Raw genomic sequence first — 21335 nt, forward strand, 5'->3', positions numbered from 1 at the left:
ATTTTCTCACAATTCTGGTGTTAAGAAATCCAAAATTGGCTGGGCATGGTGGCTCACGCCTGTAATCCCAGCAGTTTGGGAGGCCAAGGTGGGAGGATTGTTTGAGGCCAGGAGTTTAAGACCAGCCTGAGCAACACAGCAACACCCCATCTCTGCAAAAATAAAAAAGTTAGCCGGATGTGGTGGCACGCACCTATAATCCCAGCTACTTGGGAAACTGAGGCAGGAGGATCGCTTGAGTCCAGGAGTTTGAGGTTGCTGTGAGCTATGATGGTGCCAATGCACTCTACCCAGGTGACAGAGCGAAATCTTGTCTTTAAAAAAAAAAAAAAGAAAGAAAGAAAGAAAGAAAGAAAGCCAAAATCAAGATGTCGGCAGATTTGGTTTCTTCATAGGTCTCTCTCCTTGGCATATATATGGCTATCTTCTCCCTGTCTTCACATAGTTCTCCTTCTGTATGTATCTCTGTCCTAAACTCCTCTTATAAGGACACCAGTCACAGTGGATGAGGGCCCACCCTAAAGACTTCATTTTCACTGAATTATCTCTTTAAGGCTTTAACTCCGAATAAGGATACATTCTGAGGTACTGGGGGTTAGGACTTCAGTATATAAATTTTTGGAGGGACACAATTTAGCCCATGACATAAAAGTTCTTTATATATTCTGAATATGAGTCCTTTGCCGGATATATATATTCCAAAAATCTTCTCCCACTTTGTGGGTTGTCTTCACACTCCTAAAAAGGCGTCTTTGAATGAACAGAAGTTCTTAATTTAACACAGACTATTCAGCTCTACTTGGTCCATTAGTTCTTTTTATGTCTTGCTTATGACACTTTTGCCTACTTCTAAGGTCATGTAGATTTTCATATGTTTTTCTCAAAAAGCTTTATTGTTTGAACTCTCACATTTAGATCTGTAGTTCATCTGGAATTGATTTTTGTGTTTGGTGGGAGATCAAGGTCAAGATCCTTTTTTTCCCCCCTGTATGGATATCCAGTTGACACAGCACCATTATTTAAAAAATACCCTCTCCCCATGGCACTGAAGTGTTGTTTTGTCGTAAATCAGGTGACCGCATTTGTGCAGGTCTGTTTCTGGATGCTCTCGTCTGCTCCACTGGTCAGTTTGTCCTGCAGCCAGTGCCATACTGTCTTACTTGACTTTATAATAGGACTGGGTATGTGATAAAGCCCTCCAGCTCTTGTTCTTTTTCAAGATTGCCTTCTCTTATCACCCTTTGCATGTCCATATGAATTGTACAATCAGCTTGTCAATATTTTTCAAAACCCTGCTGTGATTTTGATTGGAATCCTGTTGAGTCTATGGATTAATTGAGGAACTTTTTTGTCATATTGAGTTTTCTAATTGGTAAACATGGCATATTGTTCCATTTATTTGTAAGTTGTTTTTGTAGAAGACTTTCCTATCTTGTTAGATTTATTGCTAGGTATTTGATTTTTGAGGGGGTTGCTATTTTAAGTTAAGCAATCATGGCATCTACTACAGTATCAGTTTTATTTCTTCCTTCCAATCTTTATGCCTTTTAATTTATTTTCCTTGTCTTACTGCACTGGCTGGGACCTCCACTCACATTATACTTTTAAAAGATCTTTTACTTCCTTTATTGCTTTTGATACTTACAAGAGCCTCTGAGGCAGAGAGGAAGAATGTTGTTTTTCCCTCCAACTTTTTATTTTGAAAAATTTCAAACCTACAGGAAAATAGCAAGACTGGTACAATGAACAAACCATATACACTCTTGACTGAAGATTCACCAGTTGGTAACATTTTGCCACATTTGATTTGTTTTTCTGCATACATCCCCACTTCCCTCCGAGTTCCCCACAAACAACATATACATTTTACTGAACCATTTGAATTTTTGGCAGAAATCATGGCCCGTCACCCCTAAATACTGCAACGGGTATCTCCTAAGAACGGAGGGCATTCTCCTGCAAAATCTCAGTAAAATTATCAACTACACGCGGGAAATTTAACATGGATACAATATTAATATGTAATATACAGTTTCCCAGTTGTCCCAAAAATGTCCTTATAGCTGTTATTTTCCTTTTGCTTTTTTTTGAGACAGAGTCTCACTCTGTTGCCCAGGCTAGAGTGAGTGCCGTGGTGTCAACCTAGCTCACAGCAACCTCAAACTCCTGGGCTCAAGGGATCCTCCTGCCTCAGCCTCCCCAGTAGCTGGAGTACAGGCATGCGCCACCATGCCCGGCTAAATTCTTCTGTATATATTTTTAGTTGTCCATATAATTTCATTCTATTTTTAGTAGAGACGGGGTCTCGTTCTTTCTCAGGCTGATCTCGAACTCCTGAGCTCAAACGATCTGCCCACCTTGGCCTCCAAGAGTGCTAGGATTACAGGCGTGAGCCACCATGCCTGGCCTTCTTTTTGCTTTTGATCCGGCATGCAAGTAAAGATCTCAAATTGAATTTATTACCATGTCTATTTTATCACATCGCCCTAAAGAATTTCCCTGAGTCTTTTTTTTTGGCAGGGGGGTTATGAGTTAAACATTTTTGAAATGGCTAATCCCATTATTCTGATTGGGGTTTTTTTGACTGATTTCCTATGAGTCCATTCAGGTACATGTGTTTGGCAGGAAGATTATACAGGTGATGCTGTGTCTTTCTCAGTGTATGACTGAGGCTGCAGAGCCCTGTCTTCCACCCTGCTGCCTCCCCTCCCAGCTCTCTCCCCAACAACCATCTCCCCACTCTACCATCCGTGGAAAAGTTGTCTTCCATAAAAGTTAGGAACCGGGAGTGGTGGGGGGTACCCCAGAGCATCTGTATTTACAGCTGCTTCCTGTCACTTTCATCACTGCCTAAGCTCCGCCTCCTACCCCTGTCCGTGGAAAAATTGTCTTCTATGAAACTGGTCCCTGGTGCCAAAAAAGTTGGGGACTGCTGGTGTATGACATCATGTCATGAGGAGGCACATGCTGTTACTGGGCCCCGTTATGGGCACCCAACAATGGTTAAGCTTGATCACTTTGTTAAGGGGGTTATCCGTTATTAATAGATTAGTCCATTGTGCCTTTTTCTATTTGTTACTAACACGTACTCTTTGGGAGGCTCTTTGCCACTGTGAGTAACCTGTTCAATAACCTTTCACCCCACGGGTTTAACATCTATTGTTAATTCTTGCCTGGATCGGTTATTATGGTGGTGGTTGCCAAAGGAGTTGTTCTTACCTCTGTTTCATGAGGAATTGGAACTCCAGGGACTTTTGGCCCCTTGCCGGCGTCACATGGTGGCACATTTGCAGAATGTGGACTCAGAACTAGGTTTTTCCACCAGACCAATTAGGGACCTAAGGTCGGGAGTGGAGTTTCGTGACACTGTCCCTCCCCTGTACCCCCCAGGGTCTGTGTCCTGGATACTTCACTAAGAATATTGGGATATTTTTTCATCTAGGGATTGGGGGTTGAAGGGATAAGGGGTCCGAGAAAGAGAGAATTCTGTTTGCTTCTGAAGGTGCTTTCAACCTGGCCAAAGGTAGGCATAACGTGCTGGGTCCCCACTCACTGTCCATACTGATGTCATTGAGAGATGGGTGGCCTGTGGCTCTGGAGTCTTGCATATTATGTCTTTATTGGCTATCTCTCTAATAAGAATATATAAGCCAACTAATGGGTTTCTTTGGCCCTTTTTCTTGAAAAATCTTAATGATAAATTACTTCATTCAGTATTCATTTATTCATACAATTATAGTAATAACCACCTATCTTTTATTGTTTACCATATGACATCACTTTATCCTCACCAATAATCCTATGAAGCAGATGTTATTGTCCACTTTTTTAGGTGGGGGATTTGAGGCTCAGAGGGAACAAACCACACTGAGTGATACCAGGGCTGATCCCAGCTCTGGGTGTTTCCAAAGCCCATGTCACAGCTTCCTCCTCCTCTTCCTCCTCCACTGATCCTTCCCTCACAGCTGTGCTGGGTGTGCATTAAGGAGACTCAGGAGACATGGGCTCTGCCCTTGATGGGCTATGTTTAAGGGAAAGAGTAAGTTCTCACTTCTTGGAAATCAAAGGTGGCTGACTTGTCACCAGACCATTTTTAATGTTAGTTTAAAATCATAGACTTTTAAAATTTTAAACTCGGGAAGGGGCCTTAAGAGTTCTTCTAGTCCTACTTTCCCATTTCACAGACGGGAAAAACTGAGGCCTGGAGCAAAGTGACTTTTGAGTTGCCCAGATAGTACATCAGATTCAGATGTGGGTTCAAATTTCAGTGATTAGGGAAGATGAAACTTCTCTTAATAATAGATCCCCAGAGGAAAAGCAACTTGAGTTGGGGAATGGGGATAGACGTGTTCAGTTCTGGCCACACTGAACTTGAGCCCAAGAGAGAAGTCAGAGTTGGACAGGCAGGTCCGGGAGGCATCATCCAACTGGCAGGACAGATAGAAATGCAAGGAGGGAGGTCTCCAGCCATGGCCACACTATCCTGAGCACGCCTACTCCTGTCTGATCTCACAGGCTGAGCAGGGTCGGGCCTGGTTGGTCCGTGGATGGGAGAAATGCAAGGAGGGGAAGGAGCTGAGGGTCACAGGCCCCGCGTGAGGAGGGTGTCAGTTACGCTCTCTGGTACGTTTTCTCTTCACCCACCTCACTGATTTGTTCTATCTCCCTGTTCCTGGAAAGCTAGTGCTCTTAAATAAAAATGTTAATTGTTTTAGGAGCCTAGGGGAACCATACTCGCTCCTGCCCACTGTTCTTCCTAATATGAATCACTGTTCCTGTGGGTAGCTCCTTAAAACATAAATAACAGCATTAGCTGCTGTTCACGACGTTCTTACTATGACCAGGGACCTCTCCTATATTATTTTGTCTGATCCACATAAAACCCTATTTATCACTGTGCCCATTTTATAGATGTCAAAACTGAGGCTCAGAGTTGCTTGTCCGTGGTCAAATAGCCAGTGTGTAGAAGAGACCCTGTCTCTACAATAAAATAAAAATATAATCGGACTTGGTGGTAGATACTTGTAGTCCCACCTATTTGGGAGGCTGAGGCAGGAAGATCACTTGAGCCCAGGAGTTGGAAGTTACAGTGAGTTATCATCAGGCCACTGCACTCCAGCCTGGGACACAGAGCAAGACCCTGTCTCTACGAAAAAACAAACAAACAAAAAAGATTAACTGGGTGTGGTGGCACACACCTGTAGTACTTACTCTGGAGGCTGAAGTGGGAGGATCGCTAGAGCCCAGGAATTTGAGGTTACAATGAGCTATGTTCATGCCACTGCACTCCAGCCTAGATGACAAGAGTGAGACCCTGCCTCTAAAAAAAAAAAATTTGTGTCAGGTCAGTACAACTGGTCCTATGTTCACTATTTTAACAATGAAGAAACTGAGGCCCAGAGAGGTTCAGAGATATACCCAAGGCCTATTTCTAGAAATAGTGGAGTGGAGTGGGATTCGAACCCATGGCCAACACTCTTGCTAATGAATGCTGCCTCTGGGAGATGGATGAGGAGATGCGCCCAAGGAGTAGAATAAAAAACCAGTCTAGTAACTGGATGATAGAGAAGGTTCCAGAACTGTGAGGTGGAACAGTTCTGTGCACCTTCTGGAGAGCAGGGCTTGCTCAGGGGGAGTTTGGGGTACTGCCTGTGTACGTGTGCTTCGCATCAACCTTCAAGGTGACTTTCAGCAGCCTCCTCCTGGCCCCCTGCCCACGGCTCTTGGGGCTGACTGATGGCGCCTTCAAAGCAAGGGCCACGGGGCCACGGATTAATTTCCGCAGCTGGAATCTGTTGGAAGCGTGTGCAGTCCGGGAGCCCAGAGCAGGGATGAGACCGGGAGGGAGGAGGGAGAGGGAGGGAGGAGGCGGTTGGCCTACTTAGGAACTGCAGGCACCGCTCCCACGTGGAAAGTTTCTCCTGTAACCCATTGACTTCGGGGGCCTGACAGCTCCAGCAGGGTGGATCTCTCGTGGGTTCCAAAGGGCAGCTTGTCCCTGTCATCTGCTCTAGGGGTGGCTACTCCTAAAAGCTTGGAGGGCTGCATTCCATTCTTGGCACTGATCTGTCCCTTCTGTCCCTTTGGGGCACTTGCCTCCTCCCTGGGGCTGACTCTCTTGCTCTGAGACCGGGCCCCCAAGCCCAGGCCCCCTTTGCCTCTGTGGCAGATCAGACCGGGAACCTGAGACGATGGACTCTGAGTTCTTAATCTCCCAGCTCAGGCTGAAAGGGACTGGCAGGCCCTCGGCGTCCCCGCTGACTCCTTGGGCAACCCTCTGGGTCTTCTCCCCTACCCCCAACATGCCCCCAGGTCACATTTAAGGGAACTGATCTGAGTATTCAGGGGAACTAGGCTAAAAATCAGTGTGTCAGCCCTGGGAAAGGACCTAAAAATGTCCTCACCCGGTGGTTTTCAAAGGGAAATCCCAGGAATCCGGGTCTGAATTCTGAGCACCCCCTGCCTCCTGCTGCAGCCCAGGCTGCTTGTTTTTATTTGTGTATTTGGCTCTTGCCAAAGCTTCCGTGGAAGAAAGAGTTCTGCGGCAAAGAAAAAAAGAAGTATGAAGTCAGCTTCTTCCTGCCTTTACACGCAAGGCAACTGAGGCCTAGGGAAGAGTCAGTTGGGCTTGCGGGGACTGGAGCTCAGTCCAGGGCTCTTGTCACTGTCCCGGGTGCCCTTAAGTCACCGTGGTTCATTCTGTGGTTCCTGAGGGCCGTCAAGGGTGGAAAGAAGTCAGATGCCCCAGCCTCCCGCCTGGTTCTTCATGGGACAATAAAATAACCCAGATGGGCCTGCGCTGGCTGGTCGTTAAAGTTTGGGTGCCTGAGAAGTCCACATGCAGGGGAGGAAGAGCTCCCTGTCCCTTTGTGTCCAACTGGGACACCTCCTCGCCTCCTACTCATGGTTCTGTCCGCAGCCCTGGACCTGCGCTGTGGCCAGTGGCCACGTGCTGTTCAGACCCTGCCGAGTGCCAGGCATTGTATTAAGCTCAACATTAACGGGCCCATTTTACAAATACCCTCCACATCTAGAAAGGTTAAGTGGGTTCCTTAAGCCACGGAGCTAGTGAGTTACAGAGCTGGGATTATTTTGTTTTTAGGCTTTTTGTTATAGAGAATTTAAAGAATATTAACAAGGGTCAACAGAAAGTGAAATGAACGCCCTTGTACCCCGCACCTGGCTGCGCCACCAGTGCATGGTCAACCCTGCCCCAGCATGTCCCCTTCCGCTTCCTCCTCTCCTGCAATAGTTGAAGCACATGCAGACATCATACCGCTCCAGCCACAAAGTCTTCAGTATATAGTTCTCAGTGAGAAGGAATTTTTAAAAACGTAATCACAGTACTGGGATTACACCTAGTCTTTTAAAAACAACTCCTTAAAATTACTATATATTCACATTCATTGGTCAAATTTGCAGTTGTTTCATATATATCATAAATGTTACTTTAAAAAAATTTTTGTTTTTCTAGAGACAGGGTTTTGCTCTATCACCCAGGCTGGAGTAGAGTGGCACGATCATAGCTCACTGCAGCCTTGAACCCCTGGGCTCGAGCTATCCTCCTGTCTCAGCCTCCTCAAAGGTAGCTGGGACCACAGGTGCATATCCCCAGGCCAGGTTACTTTTTTTTTCTATTTTTTTTTGTAGCAACAGGGTCTCACTTTGTTGCCCAGGCTAGTCTCAAACTCCTGGCTTCAGGGGATCCTCCCTCCTGCCTCAGCCTCCCAGAGTGCTAGGATTACAGGTGTGAGCCAGTGTGCTGGCCTTTTTTTTTTGGACAGTTGTATGAGAATGTAGTTACGGTCCATGCATTGTGATAGGTTGAGATGACTTTCAAATCTCTCTTACTCTCTGGGTTCTCCCTCCATCTCCTCCAAGAAGTCGCGTTGTTTGACCTGTAGAGTCTTCTATGGTCTGGATTTTCCAATGGCATTCCCTTGGCGTTAACGTGTCCCTCCTTCCTCCGTAGTTCCTGTAAATTGGTGATTGGATGTAGATAGTTGACCAGATTCAAGGTGTGTCTCCCTCCCTACACATGCACACTCACTCGTTCATTATTCAGCCATTCATCATTTCTGGCAAGACTACTTCGTTGCTGGTGTCCTATTTTTCCGTCGAGAGACACATAGCTCAGGTCGTCTCTCTCATTCTCTCTGATGTTGGCAGCCATCGGTGCTCACTGTCTAGCTCTCTTGGTTCATCAGTGGCTGCAAGGTGGTGATGGTCTAATTCTGTCATTCTTTTGTCACTCACTGGCTGGAATGTATCTGTGGAGAGAAACTTCCGCCTGTCTGCTGTTTGGTTCAGAGCTGGTCCTTACCCCAGATGTGTCCGACTTCAAAGCCAGTGGTTCACTCTACCAATATCATCCCGTCTCCCTGGAAGTGTACTGTCACGCCTGTGTGTCCCACTGCCCCCTGGGTGCTGAACCCCAGCAGTGTTGCCTTGGCAGGTTCCTGGTGCGTTTGTGTTTCCCTGGAGAGCAGGGCCATGGAGCCCAGGCACCCAGCAGAACTGGCTTCCCCTCCTCCTCCCTTCCCTCCCACCCCTACCCCTTCCAGGACACCTGGGGAGCTGGACAGAGGTCCCAGCATACCAAGGAAGCTATTCTTAGAGCCAGGCGTCCCAACCTTCCATTCCTAATACAGTCAGTTCCTAATACAGTCACTCGGCCTCTCCCCCTCGGGCCTCTACCCTGCACCCTCCCTCCTCTGCCTTTGGCCCCAGCTGTTCCCCACAGCCCTACCCTGGTTTTGGGAACCAGAGAAGGAATGTGGCGGAGTGAAGACACTCCAAGTCCTGGCTCCCTTTCATCAGAGGGCGGGGCAGCCCGAGGTGGGGTCAGCTGGGGACCTTGGCCTGGCCAGGAGTCTCCCAATGCTGGTTCCGAGTGGCTTCGGTGACATGGAAAGCTGCAAAGGAGCAGAGGGCAGAGGGTGCATGGGAGCCCGGGGAGGGCAACGGGGGTGTTGGGAAGCCCAGTTAGTGCGCAAAACAGTAAACACAGGCCTTCCCCACACTCACCCGTCCTTCTGTGTTCCTGTCACGTTGTCCCCGGGCTGGAGCCCCTGCCTGCCCAGGACTCCCAGGTGTCTTCCGCGTGCAGAGTTCATCTTCTCTGCTATGGGCACGGCGTCCCATACCCACCCTAGACCCCCCAGGTCTTTTCTTCAGTTCAGCTGCTGTGTATATGTGAAGTCATATGTCGTATGCGAGACAGGGTATAAAAGTAAATAATGACACTCACTTATTCATTCAACAAAGATTTAGTGAGTGCTTAGTGTGTGCCAGGCTCTGTTCTAGAAACTTGGGGACAGGGTAGTGAGCAAGATGGACAAAGCTCCTGCCCTCACAGCACATCTAGCGCGGGGGAAAAAGACAAGAAACAAGCAACAGAGAAATACAGTATTTAGAAAGAAGTGTGAGGTGCATGACATTTTTCTCTTGGTGAAGCCACTAGGTAAACTATGCGGTTTAGTTAGGGCGTCTGCCCCGTGATCAGCTAGTACCAGGTTCTGTCGGGGAGGCGACGGCCCTTCCCTGCCTGTGTATTTGGAGCATGTAGGTTTACCCGGTAATTCTCTCATCAGCTCTTGGATTCGCTTCCTAGGCTGCAGAACGAAGTGCCACAAAGTGGGTGGCTTGAAACCACAGAAGTTGGTTCTCCCACAGTTCTGCAGGCCAGAAGTCCAATTTCAAGGTGTCTGCAGGGCAGGCTCCCTCTGCAGGCTCCTTCCTGCCTCCCCCAGCATCCGGTGCTTGCTGACTTCTGGTGCTTGCTGGCAGTGCTCTGCAGTCCTGGGCCTGTAGATGCGGCATTCTGGCCTCTGCCTGCGTCTTCATGTGGCTGTCTTCCTTCTGTGTGTGTCGGAATTTCCCTTGTTTTATAAGGGATTAGGATTGGGGCCCACCCTAATCCAGTATAACTTTATTTTAGCTCCGTCATATCAGCAAAGACCCTTTTTCCAAATAAGGGTGAATTCATAGGTACCAGGGGTTAGGACTTGAATGTATCTTTTTGGGGAATGCAATTCAATGCCCAGTGCCCCTCGAGGTGGGTAGGTAGGTGGCCAAAACCTGTGAGCAGAGTAGAGGGAAGTGAGGTTGGGCCCGGGGGTCGGGGCGGAGGGAGCCGCCTTCTGTGCATCCACCACTCAATATGGATCATGTCAGCTAATCTCACAACTGTTTTTCTCTTTTTAATTAAAATTTTTATTTACTTACTTATTTTTATTATTATGAAAATATTTTTCCCAGAGGAGTTTTATTTTTTGATACCTTGACACATGCAAAATAAATAACATTTTCAGGGTGCTAAGCTACAATTTAGCAAATTACTACATCCTCATAACTGAATGATACTGTTAAACTGATTATTTTAAACCTGCGTTCCTTTTTTCACAAAATAGAATTTGTCATTTATTCTTACATTTATCAAATGTTTGAGTACCTAATGAATACCAGATGATTTTTTTTTTGGTTCGCATTTGGACTAAGACTGAACATGATAACTTGTGGACTAGTGTATTTGTACATGTGAGAGGGTTACGTATACATGGGGTCAAATGAGAGTATACAGGTGTTGTGTAAAATATCTTACAAAGGGCAAGTGTCATGATATATACAAGGTATGTACATTTATTTGAAAACTCCTCCTAGATTACTTGCAACCTCTGGGAAGCTCCATTTTTTTAAACAATTTTATTGAGCTATAACTCACATACCACACAATTCACCCATTCAATGTGTACACTTCACCGGTTTTTAGTATAGTCACAGAGCTGTGCAACCTTTATGACCGTCAGTTTTAGAACATTTTCATCGCTCCCCACAAAAACCCCACGCCCATTAGCATCCTGGTTATGTTTTAGGATCCTCGGTGGTCAGTCCATTGGGACTGGCCGGCAGAGATTAACTGGCTGTGACATTAGGCAAGTCCCTAAACTTCCCCCTCCTCCCTTTCTCCACCTGTTATTTCAGATGAAACCGGCCAACTAGCTAACTCTACCTGTCTGTGGGCACTTGATGCAGGCGTGAAGTACATGAACTCATTTAAGTGTCAGGACAGCCCCTGGCCTGGCTACTATTTTTGTCCCCACATTACAGATGGGGAAACTGATACTCTGAGAAGCCACGAGGCTGGAGACACCGAAGTTTTAACGTTGTGTTCGCAGGGGCAGCTGAGCTCGGCCTTCAGTGCTCACTTGCGTGACTCTGGGTGCTCTTGTGACTTTAGTGCTCTTGATCCCACCTCCTGCCTGCCCAGTAGACCTCCTTGCACAGGGAGCTTTGCAGACATGACCTTGAGCAAGGTTAGGGAGGAGAAGTGAGCGGAGGTGGGAGGCTGGCTTGAGAGGGCTGAGGGGCTGGGGCTCTGACAGCAGGTTCTCTGCCAGGTGGGCCTCCCAGAATGCCTGAGTGGAGCCCACCTGTTCCGGGCGCCCTTTGGCGGGCGAGGAAGGAGCCAGCACTGCCAAGATCAAGGCCAGAAAGAATACCCAGGGAAAGTCAGGGATGCCCCCTGGTGGATCTGCACTCCCGACACAAAAACAAAGCGGTTCTCCCCTGGCTCTGCTTCCCGGGATCCGTGGGGTGGGAGCCAGCCCCTGAAGTCTGGGATCACTTTTCAACCTTAGCATGTGATCAAGATTCAGTCTTCAGGGGATGACGTAAGAACCTGGGCTCCAGCACTGGATTGAATTGGCCTCAAATCCCAGCTCTGCCACTCGCTACCTGGGGATTCCCGGGCACGTTTGTTGTCCGAGGCTCAGTGTCTCGTCTGCCAAATGGGTATAATTGAAGTTCTTCCCAGCTGGGACCATGACGAACTTGAGATGAGCTGTGCAGAGAGCTCGCCTGTGCTGACATGCTCAGCAAATGGTAACGATCATCACTGACAGGAAGTGTGTGTTCTGGGGGACTTGAACCCATGAACCAGTCACTTTATCTCTGGGCCTTGGTCTCCTCTTTTATAAAACAGGGACAGTCCCTTTTTTTTTTTTTTTTTTTTTTGAGACAGAGTCTCACTCTTTTGCCCAGGCTAGAGTGCCGTGGCGTCAGCCTAGCTCACAGCAACCTTAAACTCCAGGGCTCAAGCAATCCTCCTGCCTCAGCCTCCCGAGTAGCTGGGACTACAGGCATGCGCCACCATGCCCGGCTAATTTTTTCTATATATTTTTAGTTGTCCAGCTAATTTCTTTCTTTTTTTTTTTTTTTTGAGACAGAGTCTCACTCTGTTGCCCAGGCTAGAGTGAGTGCCGTGGCGTCAGCCTAGCTCACAGCAACCTCAAACTCCTGAGCTCAGGCGATCCTCCTGTCTCAGCCTCCCGAGTAGCTGGGACTACAGGCATGCACCACCATGCCCAGCTAATTTTTTCTATATATATTTTTAACTGTCCATATAATTTCTTTCTATTTTTAGTAGAGATGGGATCTCGCTCTTGCTCAGGCTGGTCTCGAACTCCTGAGCTCAAACGATCCGCCCACCTCGGCCTCCCAGAGTGCTAGGATTACAGGCGTGAGCCACCGTGCCCGGCCTGTCCAGCTAATTTCTTTCTATTTTTAGTAAAGACGGGGTCTCGCTCTGGCTCAGGCTGGTCTCGAACTCCTGAGCTCAAATGATCCTCCCGCCTCGGCCTCCCAGAGTGCTAGGATTACAGGCGTGAGCCCCCGTGCCTAGCCAACAGGGACAGTCTTACATTGCTTTCCCAGGGTTGTTGTGACAATTAGATCTTCAACCCAAAAGATAGTAACACCCGAGTTCTCCTTCGCACTTAAGGAGTTACTTTTATTATTCAGTTCCTATGTTGGGAAAGGCACTGTGTTTATTTAGTCAACAAATACTGACCGTGGGCCATTATAGGACAGGTTCTGTGAACGGGATGGGACTGTTACCCATATCAGCATCTCGGTGCCATGAGAGTTTTGTCTAGTTCAAGGGCTGGCAAACTTTCTTTGTAAAGTGCCAGAGAGTAAATATTTCAGGCTTCGTGGCCCATTCTGTCTCTGTCGCAGCTACTTAGCTCTGCCGTCGTAGCACGTTGTAGCAGGAGCCAGCCCTGGGCAATATGTAACCCTGCGAGCTTGGCCAGGCACCAAGAAAACTTTATATACAGACCCGTGAATTTGAATTTCATATAGTTTTCACATCACGAAATATTCTTCTTCTTTTAATGTTCCCCCTCCATTAAAAAAATGTGAAAACCATTATTAGCTTGGGGACCAGATAAAGACAGGCAGTGGGCTAGGTTTGGTCCCTGGGCTGTCACTTGCTGACCCCTGCTTGGTTTACCCATAACCTTTTGAGGTAGCTGTGAACAAGGTAGTCACTGGTTTCTTTTTTGTTTGTTTGTTTTGTTTATATATTTTTGAATATCCATGGGCCATCTATGTGCCACTGAGCTGAGGGGTAGTTGAGGTCTTTCTGTCCCGGGTGGTGGCTTCCCATTGCAGTTCTGATGCTTACTTTGAGTCCCAACACACAGGAGGTGTCAGCTTTGAGAACACATCACCGTGCACGTGGCAGTCTGCTGTGTGTGCTTTCTTCCCTTTGAGAGCACTTCACTCAGCTTTAGTCGTGCCTTCCAGCTTGGCTGAAGGTCCAGGGATGCTATTATTCCCATCTTACAGATGAGGGAACAGTCCCAGAAAGGGTCGTGATTTCCTTGACGGTTTGTGGATGAGCGGGAGCTCTAGGGCTGGGACGGAAGGTTCCTGCCTCCTCGTCCAGGGTTCGTTCCCTTCTCTCCGGCCAGCTGTGAGAGGCAGACTTCTCTGCTGACATGAAAGGCTGGATTTGCCTGAGTCGGGGTGCTGGGGGCACGCACTCTTACTCTCTTCTGTTAAGCTGTCATTCATAGGTGAAGTGTTATGTCACATGCTGACAGGACATCCAACATTCATTACTAATTCTGCACATATTTACTGAGCTCGTAGTGTGTGCCAAGCTCGATGCTAGGTACTTGGTGTAGAGTTAGTGAGCGAGACAGACGAGACTCCTGCCCTCACAGTGCTTACAGAATAGTAGGGAAGGAAGACAGTATTTAGGAACTGTGATTAGCACTAGGGAGTGACAGGGCACCCATTCGTTTATGTGCCAGACACTGTGCCAAGTCATCCTGTGATTTAGTCCCCACAACTAGCCTATCAGAAGAATTAGCAAGATGAACACAGGGAGGTTCAGAGACACCAAGTCACTTTGCTGGTGTCACCATCTAGGGAGGGAGACGACTAAACGGCTAATTTTCTGCAGAGATAAGTACTCTCCTAGCGCTATGAATAAACAGAAAGGCTTTGAGTGCTGTGCAAAGGCAACGGGGAGCCATTGAAGGTTGTAAGCAGAGAGAGGAGTGTCCATGGTCAGGCCTCTGTTTTAGAGAGCTCACCGTGGTGGTGGAGGGAAGCAGGCAGGTTGGAGAAGGATCCAACAAGGAAAGCCGAGGGGAGGAGGTAGTTGAGCAGACATGGAATAGGGATGTAGGGTATGGGGAACCCTGGAGGAGTTTGTTTTGTGAGGGGCTCCCACGTAGGACCTGGGGCCCTAAGCTGGCAGGAGCGACCGGCATGTGGTTCTGCCCCCAGGGAGCCGGCGACTGGTGGACGTGATGGACGTGAACACCCAGAAGGGCACGGAGATGAGCATGTCCCAGTTCGTGCGTTACTACGAGACGCCCGAGGCTCAGCGGGACAAGCTGTACAACGTCATCAGCCTCGAGTTCAGCCACACCAAGCTGGAGCACTTGGTCAAGCGTCCGACTGTGGTAGGCCCTGGCCGCGGTCCCTTCCCCTGGCACCTTCCACCTCATCTCCTGTCTGGCCTTCCCTGCCTTCCCGCCTGTACCTGGCAAAGGGCGTGGCTGTCGCAGGGGTGGGCGTGGCTTTCACTGGGTGGGCGTGGCCAAGGCTGATTCCCTGGGTTGGGGACATTGGGCGCAGGGTTTTGGCCTCAGTGTAGGCTGAGCAGGACGAAGGGGTGGACTTGAAGAGGGAGCTCAGCTGAAGGGTGTAGACCCAGAGGCTCCCCGGGTCAAAGGGGGGGTGTTTGCTTCTGGCCTGGCGGTGGAGAATGAAGCCCTGACGGTGGTGTGGCTTTCAGGTAGACCTGGTGGACTGGGTGGACAACATGTGGCCCCAGCATCTGAAGGAAAAGCAGACAGAAGCCACAAATGCCATCGCAGAGATGAAGTACCCAAAAGTGAAGAAGTAAGACCGCTTGGTTGGGGGGGTGGGAAGGGAGAGCTGAGAGGGGTGACCCCAGCCTTGGGGAGGCAGAAAGGGGGGCTCCTGGCCATCGACAGAGGTTTGAGCGTCCCTTTGCAGCGCTCCCCTTCAGAACGGAAGGATTTTGCCCTGTGGGGACACAGCTGGGACATGAGGGACAAGGGCCCTTGGTGTGGGCAGGTTGGCATCTTGCTTCTTTGGAAAGCAGGGGCTCTGACTTCTGCTCTGGGGCTGGACTCTCCATGCAGATGGCCCTGTGGCCTCCCTGCCAGCTTCCCTGCGGGGACGGGATCTGCGCAGGAGGAGTGATGGGAGACGTCGCTGTGTGCATGTGGTCTGTGTGTAGGCACGCGATTGTGCGTGCTCGTCAAACGTGTGGCTCCTCCTCCCTGCGTATGACGGTGTGTTCTGAAAGTGGGCATTTCAGGGGCATCTGCCCACATTGGACACTTTGGTTTTGGTGAGTGATGGGGAAGGGTCTGGTGTTCCTTTGTTCCTTGGTGTTGAGACCTGGGAGCTCTGACCCAGAAGAGCCTTTCCCAGACAAAGCCCAGGGGCCTCTTAGTCACCAGACGTACCTTAGACGGTGCCTTCTAAGCAGGATGTTGGCACTGGGCTGGGACGGCAATTGTGGTCTAATAGCAGAGACATCAAAACACACAGTAGCGTGACCAGGAAGTCCTAAGACTGATTGTGTAGCCCTAGCAGAGGCACCTGCGAGCCTCTGGGGAGGAGGTAGTCACTCACCTCTGGGGCTCCCGCCGGCTCGGGCCTCTGTGCTTCCCTCTCTAAAAGGGGAAGGAGACACTGGCCATCCCAGACAGGGCTACGGCTCTGGGCTTCCTAGAAGAGCTGGCGTGCTGGCTGGCGGCCTGAATCCATTAGCGTCTCTCTGCTCAGCCCTGCTGCCAGGAATGCCCCCAGGAGCTTCAAGGCTGTGAACTTTTCATCCACTCAGCCCTTTATTCAGGGCACACTGAGTGCAGACTGCGTGCCAGGCTTTGTAAGGGAAGCCAGCGTGTTGGCCCTTGGGCTGCTCGAGGTTTTGCTCTCAAGCACTTTTGCTCTCTTTCTTTAATTACTTGGTAGGCATTTTTCCTCCTCTCCAAGCTGAAGCTCCTTACATGCCTTGGATCCGGGCTGCATCAAAGGCAAAGACCAGGCTCTAGGTGGGGAGGGAGCAAGGCTTGTTTTCAATCCTGTTGTGTTCCCATCTGATAGCAGCAAAATTTACAGAGCCCCTGGGATGGGGAAGTAAAACAATGAACAAGCTTAAAAGCCCCTACTCTCTGGAGAATGCCGTGTAGCACAAGGGCTGAGGTATGGCTCTAGTGCTGGGAGTGTGACACGGACAGGATGAATCCTATTTGGCTGGCGTCATCAGGAAGGCTTCCTGGAGAAGACACTCAACCTGGGCTTTAAAATGACAGAGGAGATGGAAGAGAAGTGCAAAGGGTATTGAAGGAATCAGGAGCTCCAAGAAAGGCTGTGGGACTCAAGGATTAGCTAGAGGCAGGTGATGGCTCATTGATTCACTCATTGATTCATTTAGCAGCTATGTCTTGATCATCTGTTGGGTGCTGCGTACCAGGGGTACAGGGCGAGAGAACCAGGTGAGGTTCCTGCCCTTGCGGAGCTTACAGTCTGAGGGGGCAGACAGACGTAACTTCAGTGATCACAGAAACAGATGGAGACCCGTGGCTGCGATGAGGCCGGCGGTGCTGCGGAGCTGCTACCGGGGCAGGGGATTCACCCGGGCAGGGAGGTCAGGGAAGGTGGCTGAGCCGGGGTCTGAAGAGTGAGGGGGTTACCTAGGTGCAGAGGACTGGGAAGAGCTTTCCTGGGATGGCAGGGAGGGGCGGGACGACCTGCAGAAGTAAGGCCAGTGGGGCTGGAGCTGAGGTAGTGGGTGCAGAGTGGGTGTTGGGTGGGCCAGGCTGAATGGGGCCCAGGTGAGGGTCCACATTTCCCCTAAGGACAGTCGCAACCGTCTCTGAGATTTTAAGCCGAGAGAGATGTGATCAGGTTGCACCCCGCAAATGCTCCTGCCGCTGCAGGATGGAAGGACTTCGGGCCGAGCGGATATGAGGGGACCTGGTCTAGAAGAGGGGATGTCAGGGCAGGGAGAGGAGAGGAGGGACGGTCCAATTGGACGTGTATTTAGGTAGGCAAAATAGCACTGGGTGACATGGCTTTCACTTACGTAATTGATGCCTACCTTGCCTCCCTGAGATAGACACTGTATTCTTCGCTTTATTGAAAGATACCTTTTTTTTTTTTTTTTTTTTTTTTTGAGACAGAGTCTCACTCTGTTGCCCAGGCTAGAATGAGTGTCGTGGCGTCAGCCTAGCTCACAGCAACCTCAAACTCCTGAGCTCAAGCGATCCTCCTGTCTCAGCCTCCCGAGTAGCTGGGACTACAGGCATGCACCACCATGCCCGGCTAATTTTTTCTATATATATATTTTTAGCTGTCCATATCATTTCTTTCTATTTTTTTAGTAGAGATGGAGTCTCGCTCTTGCTCAGGCTGGTCTCGAACTCCTGAGCTCAAACAATCCGCCCACCTCGGCCTCCCAGAGTGCTAGGATTACAGGCGTGAGCCACCGCGCCCGGCCGAAAGATACCTTTATATAGTAAGCTCTATTAATATATTACTATTTAGGATCCTATCTAATTACCAAAAACAGAGGCTCACACACTCCTAGTTTCCTAAGACCACATGTCTTTGATGCATTGGTTGGATTGTGTGGCAAAGAGATTTACAGACCCCATCAGTGGCCGTGGGAATTTGTTACAGGATTTGAACCTTATTAGGAAGGAAATTGTCACCTTGGAAATAGTCCATTTGATCGGCTGAAAAGAATGCTGATATCAGGTAATAAGCAAGGTAAAAATCCCACCATGATGAAGGCCTCTGGGACTGCAGAATGGTTCTGTGGAATTTAATTAAAATGACACTGTTTCGAAAAATCACAGAGCTTCCATGCTGGAGGCCCTTGGGAGTGGAGACGGCCGACAGCCCACCTGAACTGCAGCAGGGAAGAGGGAAGTGATACAGATACACTACTGCTATCTCCCTGGCTCCAGGATTTATGCTGTTCGCTTTTGATGAGTTTAGGAACCTTACTGGTTTTCGGTTGAGATACCTGAGGCCATGGATGGTGACAGGAGTGGAGGGAGTTCATGCGAGACAGATTTGTAAAGAGTGTGTTAACCTAGTAGTTATCTTATGTGCAAGACACTATTCTAAGTGGAGTAGGAGTGGGTGGACTTGAGTGAATAAAGCAAAGTCCCCATTCTCCTGGAGCCTATGTTGTGGGGAGAAAAAACCAGGCAAGCAAAAAAGGGAATAATATGATTTAGGAGGTGATAAGTGTTGCAAAAAAAAAACATAATGCAGGACAAAGGGGGTTGGGTTGAGTGACTATTGACCAAGTGGTGCATCTTTGTTGGATATGCAGAACTGTTTGTCTCAGAAAATTTCTTATAACTATACATTGACAATTATTTGGAGTACTCCCATATTAGTTGTTTATTGCTGCATGATGATTACCCTAAAATTTCACAGCTTTAAAAAAATTTTTAGCAGCTTAAAACAACAAACATTATTTCATAGTTTCTGTAGCTCAGGAATCTGGGAATGGCTCACCTGGGCGGTTCTAAATCAGGGTCTCTTATGAGCTTGTGTCAACACAGGCCTGAGCTGTCATCATCTGAAGGCTCAACTGGGGCAGGAGGATCTGCTTCCAAGATGGCGCCCCTACTTGGCTGTTGACAGGAGGCCTCAGTTCTTTGCCATGTGGACCTCTCTGTAGGGCTGCCTGAATGGCCTCATGACATGGTAGTGGGTTCCCCAGAGTGACTGGTTCGAGAAAGACGAAGGTGGAAGCCCCAGTGCCTTTTACGACCTAACTTTGAAAGTCACACACTGTTTGCTTCTGCCATAGTCTGTTAATTAAAAGTGAGTCACTAAGTCCAGCCATACTGAAGGGGAGGGGAATTTAGCTCTACTTCTTGAAGGGAAGACTATCAAAGAATTTGTGGACATGTTTAAAAGCCTCCACGATTCCCCAGGTCTATGACATGGGCTTACCTTTTTCGCTTAGGATCCCTGGCTATTGTAATACTTTTCCAGAAAGAGATTAGCAAGTCTGCCCCCTTCTCATTTGATCCTGTAACACACAGGGTTTGCAGAAATGAGGTCTGCTGGTGTAATGATCTGCTGTGGTCTGACAAACAATGAAGAAGCTCAAAAGCATCTTCAAGCCTTTATTAATTTTGCTGGAGATAAGCGCTAATATCCCCATTTTACAGACAAGGAACCTGAAGGTCATAGTGGTTCAATGCAGATAATGGGTGAGTGTAAGGTAGTAGGGGCTGTTGGGGCTGTGGTTAACTGGAGAGGCAGGCCTTTAGAAATTCCTCTAAAATTAAAAAAAAGTGCAGGTCACACCAAGCACATCTGGGGCCTGGTTTGATTCATGAGGACAGCAGTTAGAGGCCCCTGACTAGTGGGATGCTGAGTTCCAGAAAGGAAGACCAGTCCAATGTCACAAAGCTGAGTAGAATAATTATTGGGTTGTTGCTGGGTGCTGCACTTACATAGATGAATCGGCTACAGTCCCTGCTATCGAGGAGGTGAGACGTTTGTTACTAAAAAAAAAATTCTCTCATGGATATCCTGGTCCAGCTGTCTGGGCTGTCTTCTTCACTCCTAGCTCATTTAACCCCACTTTTTTTTTTTTTTTTTGAGACAGGGTCTCACTCTGTCACCTGGGTTAGAGTGCAGTGGCATCATCATAGCTCACTGTAATCTCCAACTCCTGGGCTCAAGTGATCCTCCTGCCTCAGCCTCCCAAGTAGCTGGGACTACAGGTGCGCACCACCATGCCTGGCTAATTTTTCTGGTTTTCTGTAGGGATAGGGTCTCGTTCTTGCTCAGGCTGGTCTTGAATTCCTGGCCTCATGCGATCTTCCTGCCTCGGCCTCCCAGAATGCTAGAATTACAGGCGTGAGCCACCATGCCTGGCCCCTACATCCATTTTTTAAAATGTGACAAATTTCTTGCTCAAGGACACCTGCTCAATGACTGGTGCTCAAATCCAAGATAGAAAATATTCCCAGTGTTGATAGTTTTCTTTAAAATAGGAAAGCATACACATGCTAGAAAAAATCCAACCAGTTTCAAAGAGTTTATAGTCTAATCTCCTGGGCAGGCCACTTGGGATGGTGTACCATGAATGACATCAAGAAGCAACACGGTGGCCCAGGGCATTGACTACCTTGAAATCACTTCCCTAAAATGGGATGATCAGGTTGTTTTAAGGATGACACGAGATCATGCATGTAAATAGCTATTACTATTAGCATTTCATAATTAGAACCTATTAATATTGATGGGTAGCCCCAGTGGATGGGGTTTGGCCAAAGAATGGAGAAGCTTGATTCTGCCCCTGCAGAGACTGTACAACCGTCTCCTGCCTCCTTGTGGTTTGGGGGGAGGGTGGGGGAGTTGGGTGGGAGGAGGGCAGTGCGGTGGCCCTGGTGACCTGGAGGGGTGGAACTTCTGATTTGAGCTGGATCACCTCCTTCAGCAGGAAGTCAGTGGTTGAGGTTTGGCTGTAACCTCTAGACACTGCTTCTTAGAGTTGGGATTTGCCAGGTAGACCTGCAGAGAAAGGCCGAGACGCTGGGAGCAAGGCTGCCTTGGGTAAGCACTGCCACTTAACTGGGCTAGTGACCAGAGTGAGTAACTGTCCCTCTGAGCCTCAGCTTTCTTATCTGAAAAATGGGGGCAATGGTGGGAATGACTTCCTAGGGCTGTTGTGAAGTTTGGATTAAATAATCTAAGTATCATATTATAGTTTTGGGTTCCTGTGTATTTATCTCAACGAATTCCCACAATAATCCCATGATGTAGGGTTTACACAGCTACTAAGCCGGCGTGTAGGGGAAGGGGCTGCAAAAGAGCATCTCAGAATGCAGAGTTGAATTTAAGGACACCACCCTCGCTGTTAGGAGGGAGGAGAAAACGTCTCAGAGAGAGGAAGTAAGTTGCCCAAGGTCACACAGCTAGTTGGCCCTGGGGCCAGAGCTGCATCCCTCTCCTCT

The 21335-nt window shown here is 48.6% G+C and overlaps 1 protein-coding gene across 2 annotated transcripts in view; it reads left to right on the forward strand.

Annotated features, from left to right (window-relative positions):
* Positions 1–21335, forward strand: part of KDM2B (lysine demethylase 2B) — a 117233-nt gene that overhangs the window by 10765 nt on the left and 85133 nt on the right. For both annotated transcript variants that reach the window (XM_069497631.1, XM_069497629.1), the window contains exons 5-6: positions 14584–14762; positions 15098–15204. In XM_069497631.1, the coding sequence (XP_069353732.1) occupies positions 14584–14762; positions 15098–15204 (286 nt within the window). The remainder of the gene's footprint in view (positions 1–14583; positions 14763–15097; positions 15205–21335) is intronic.

This window comes from Eulemur rufifrons, chromosome 21 (assembly GCF_041146395.1).
Source record: "Eulemur rufifrons isolate Redbay chromosome 21, OSU_ERuf_1, whole genome shotgun sequence".
NCBI lineage: Eukaryota > Metazoa > Chordata > Mammalia > Primates > Lemuridae > Eulemur > Eulemur rufifrons.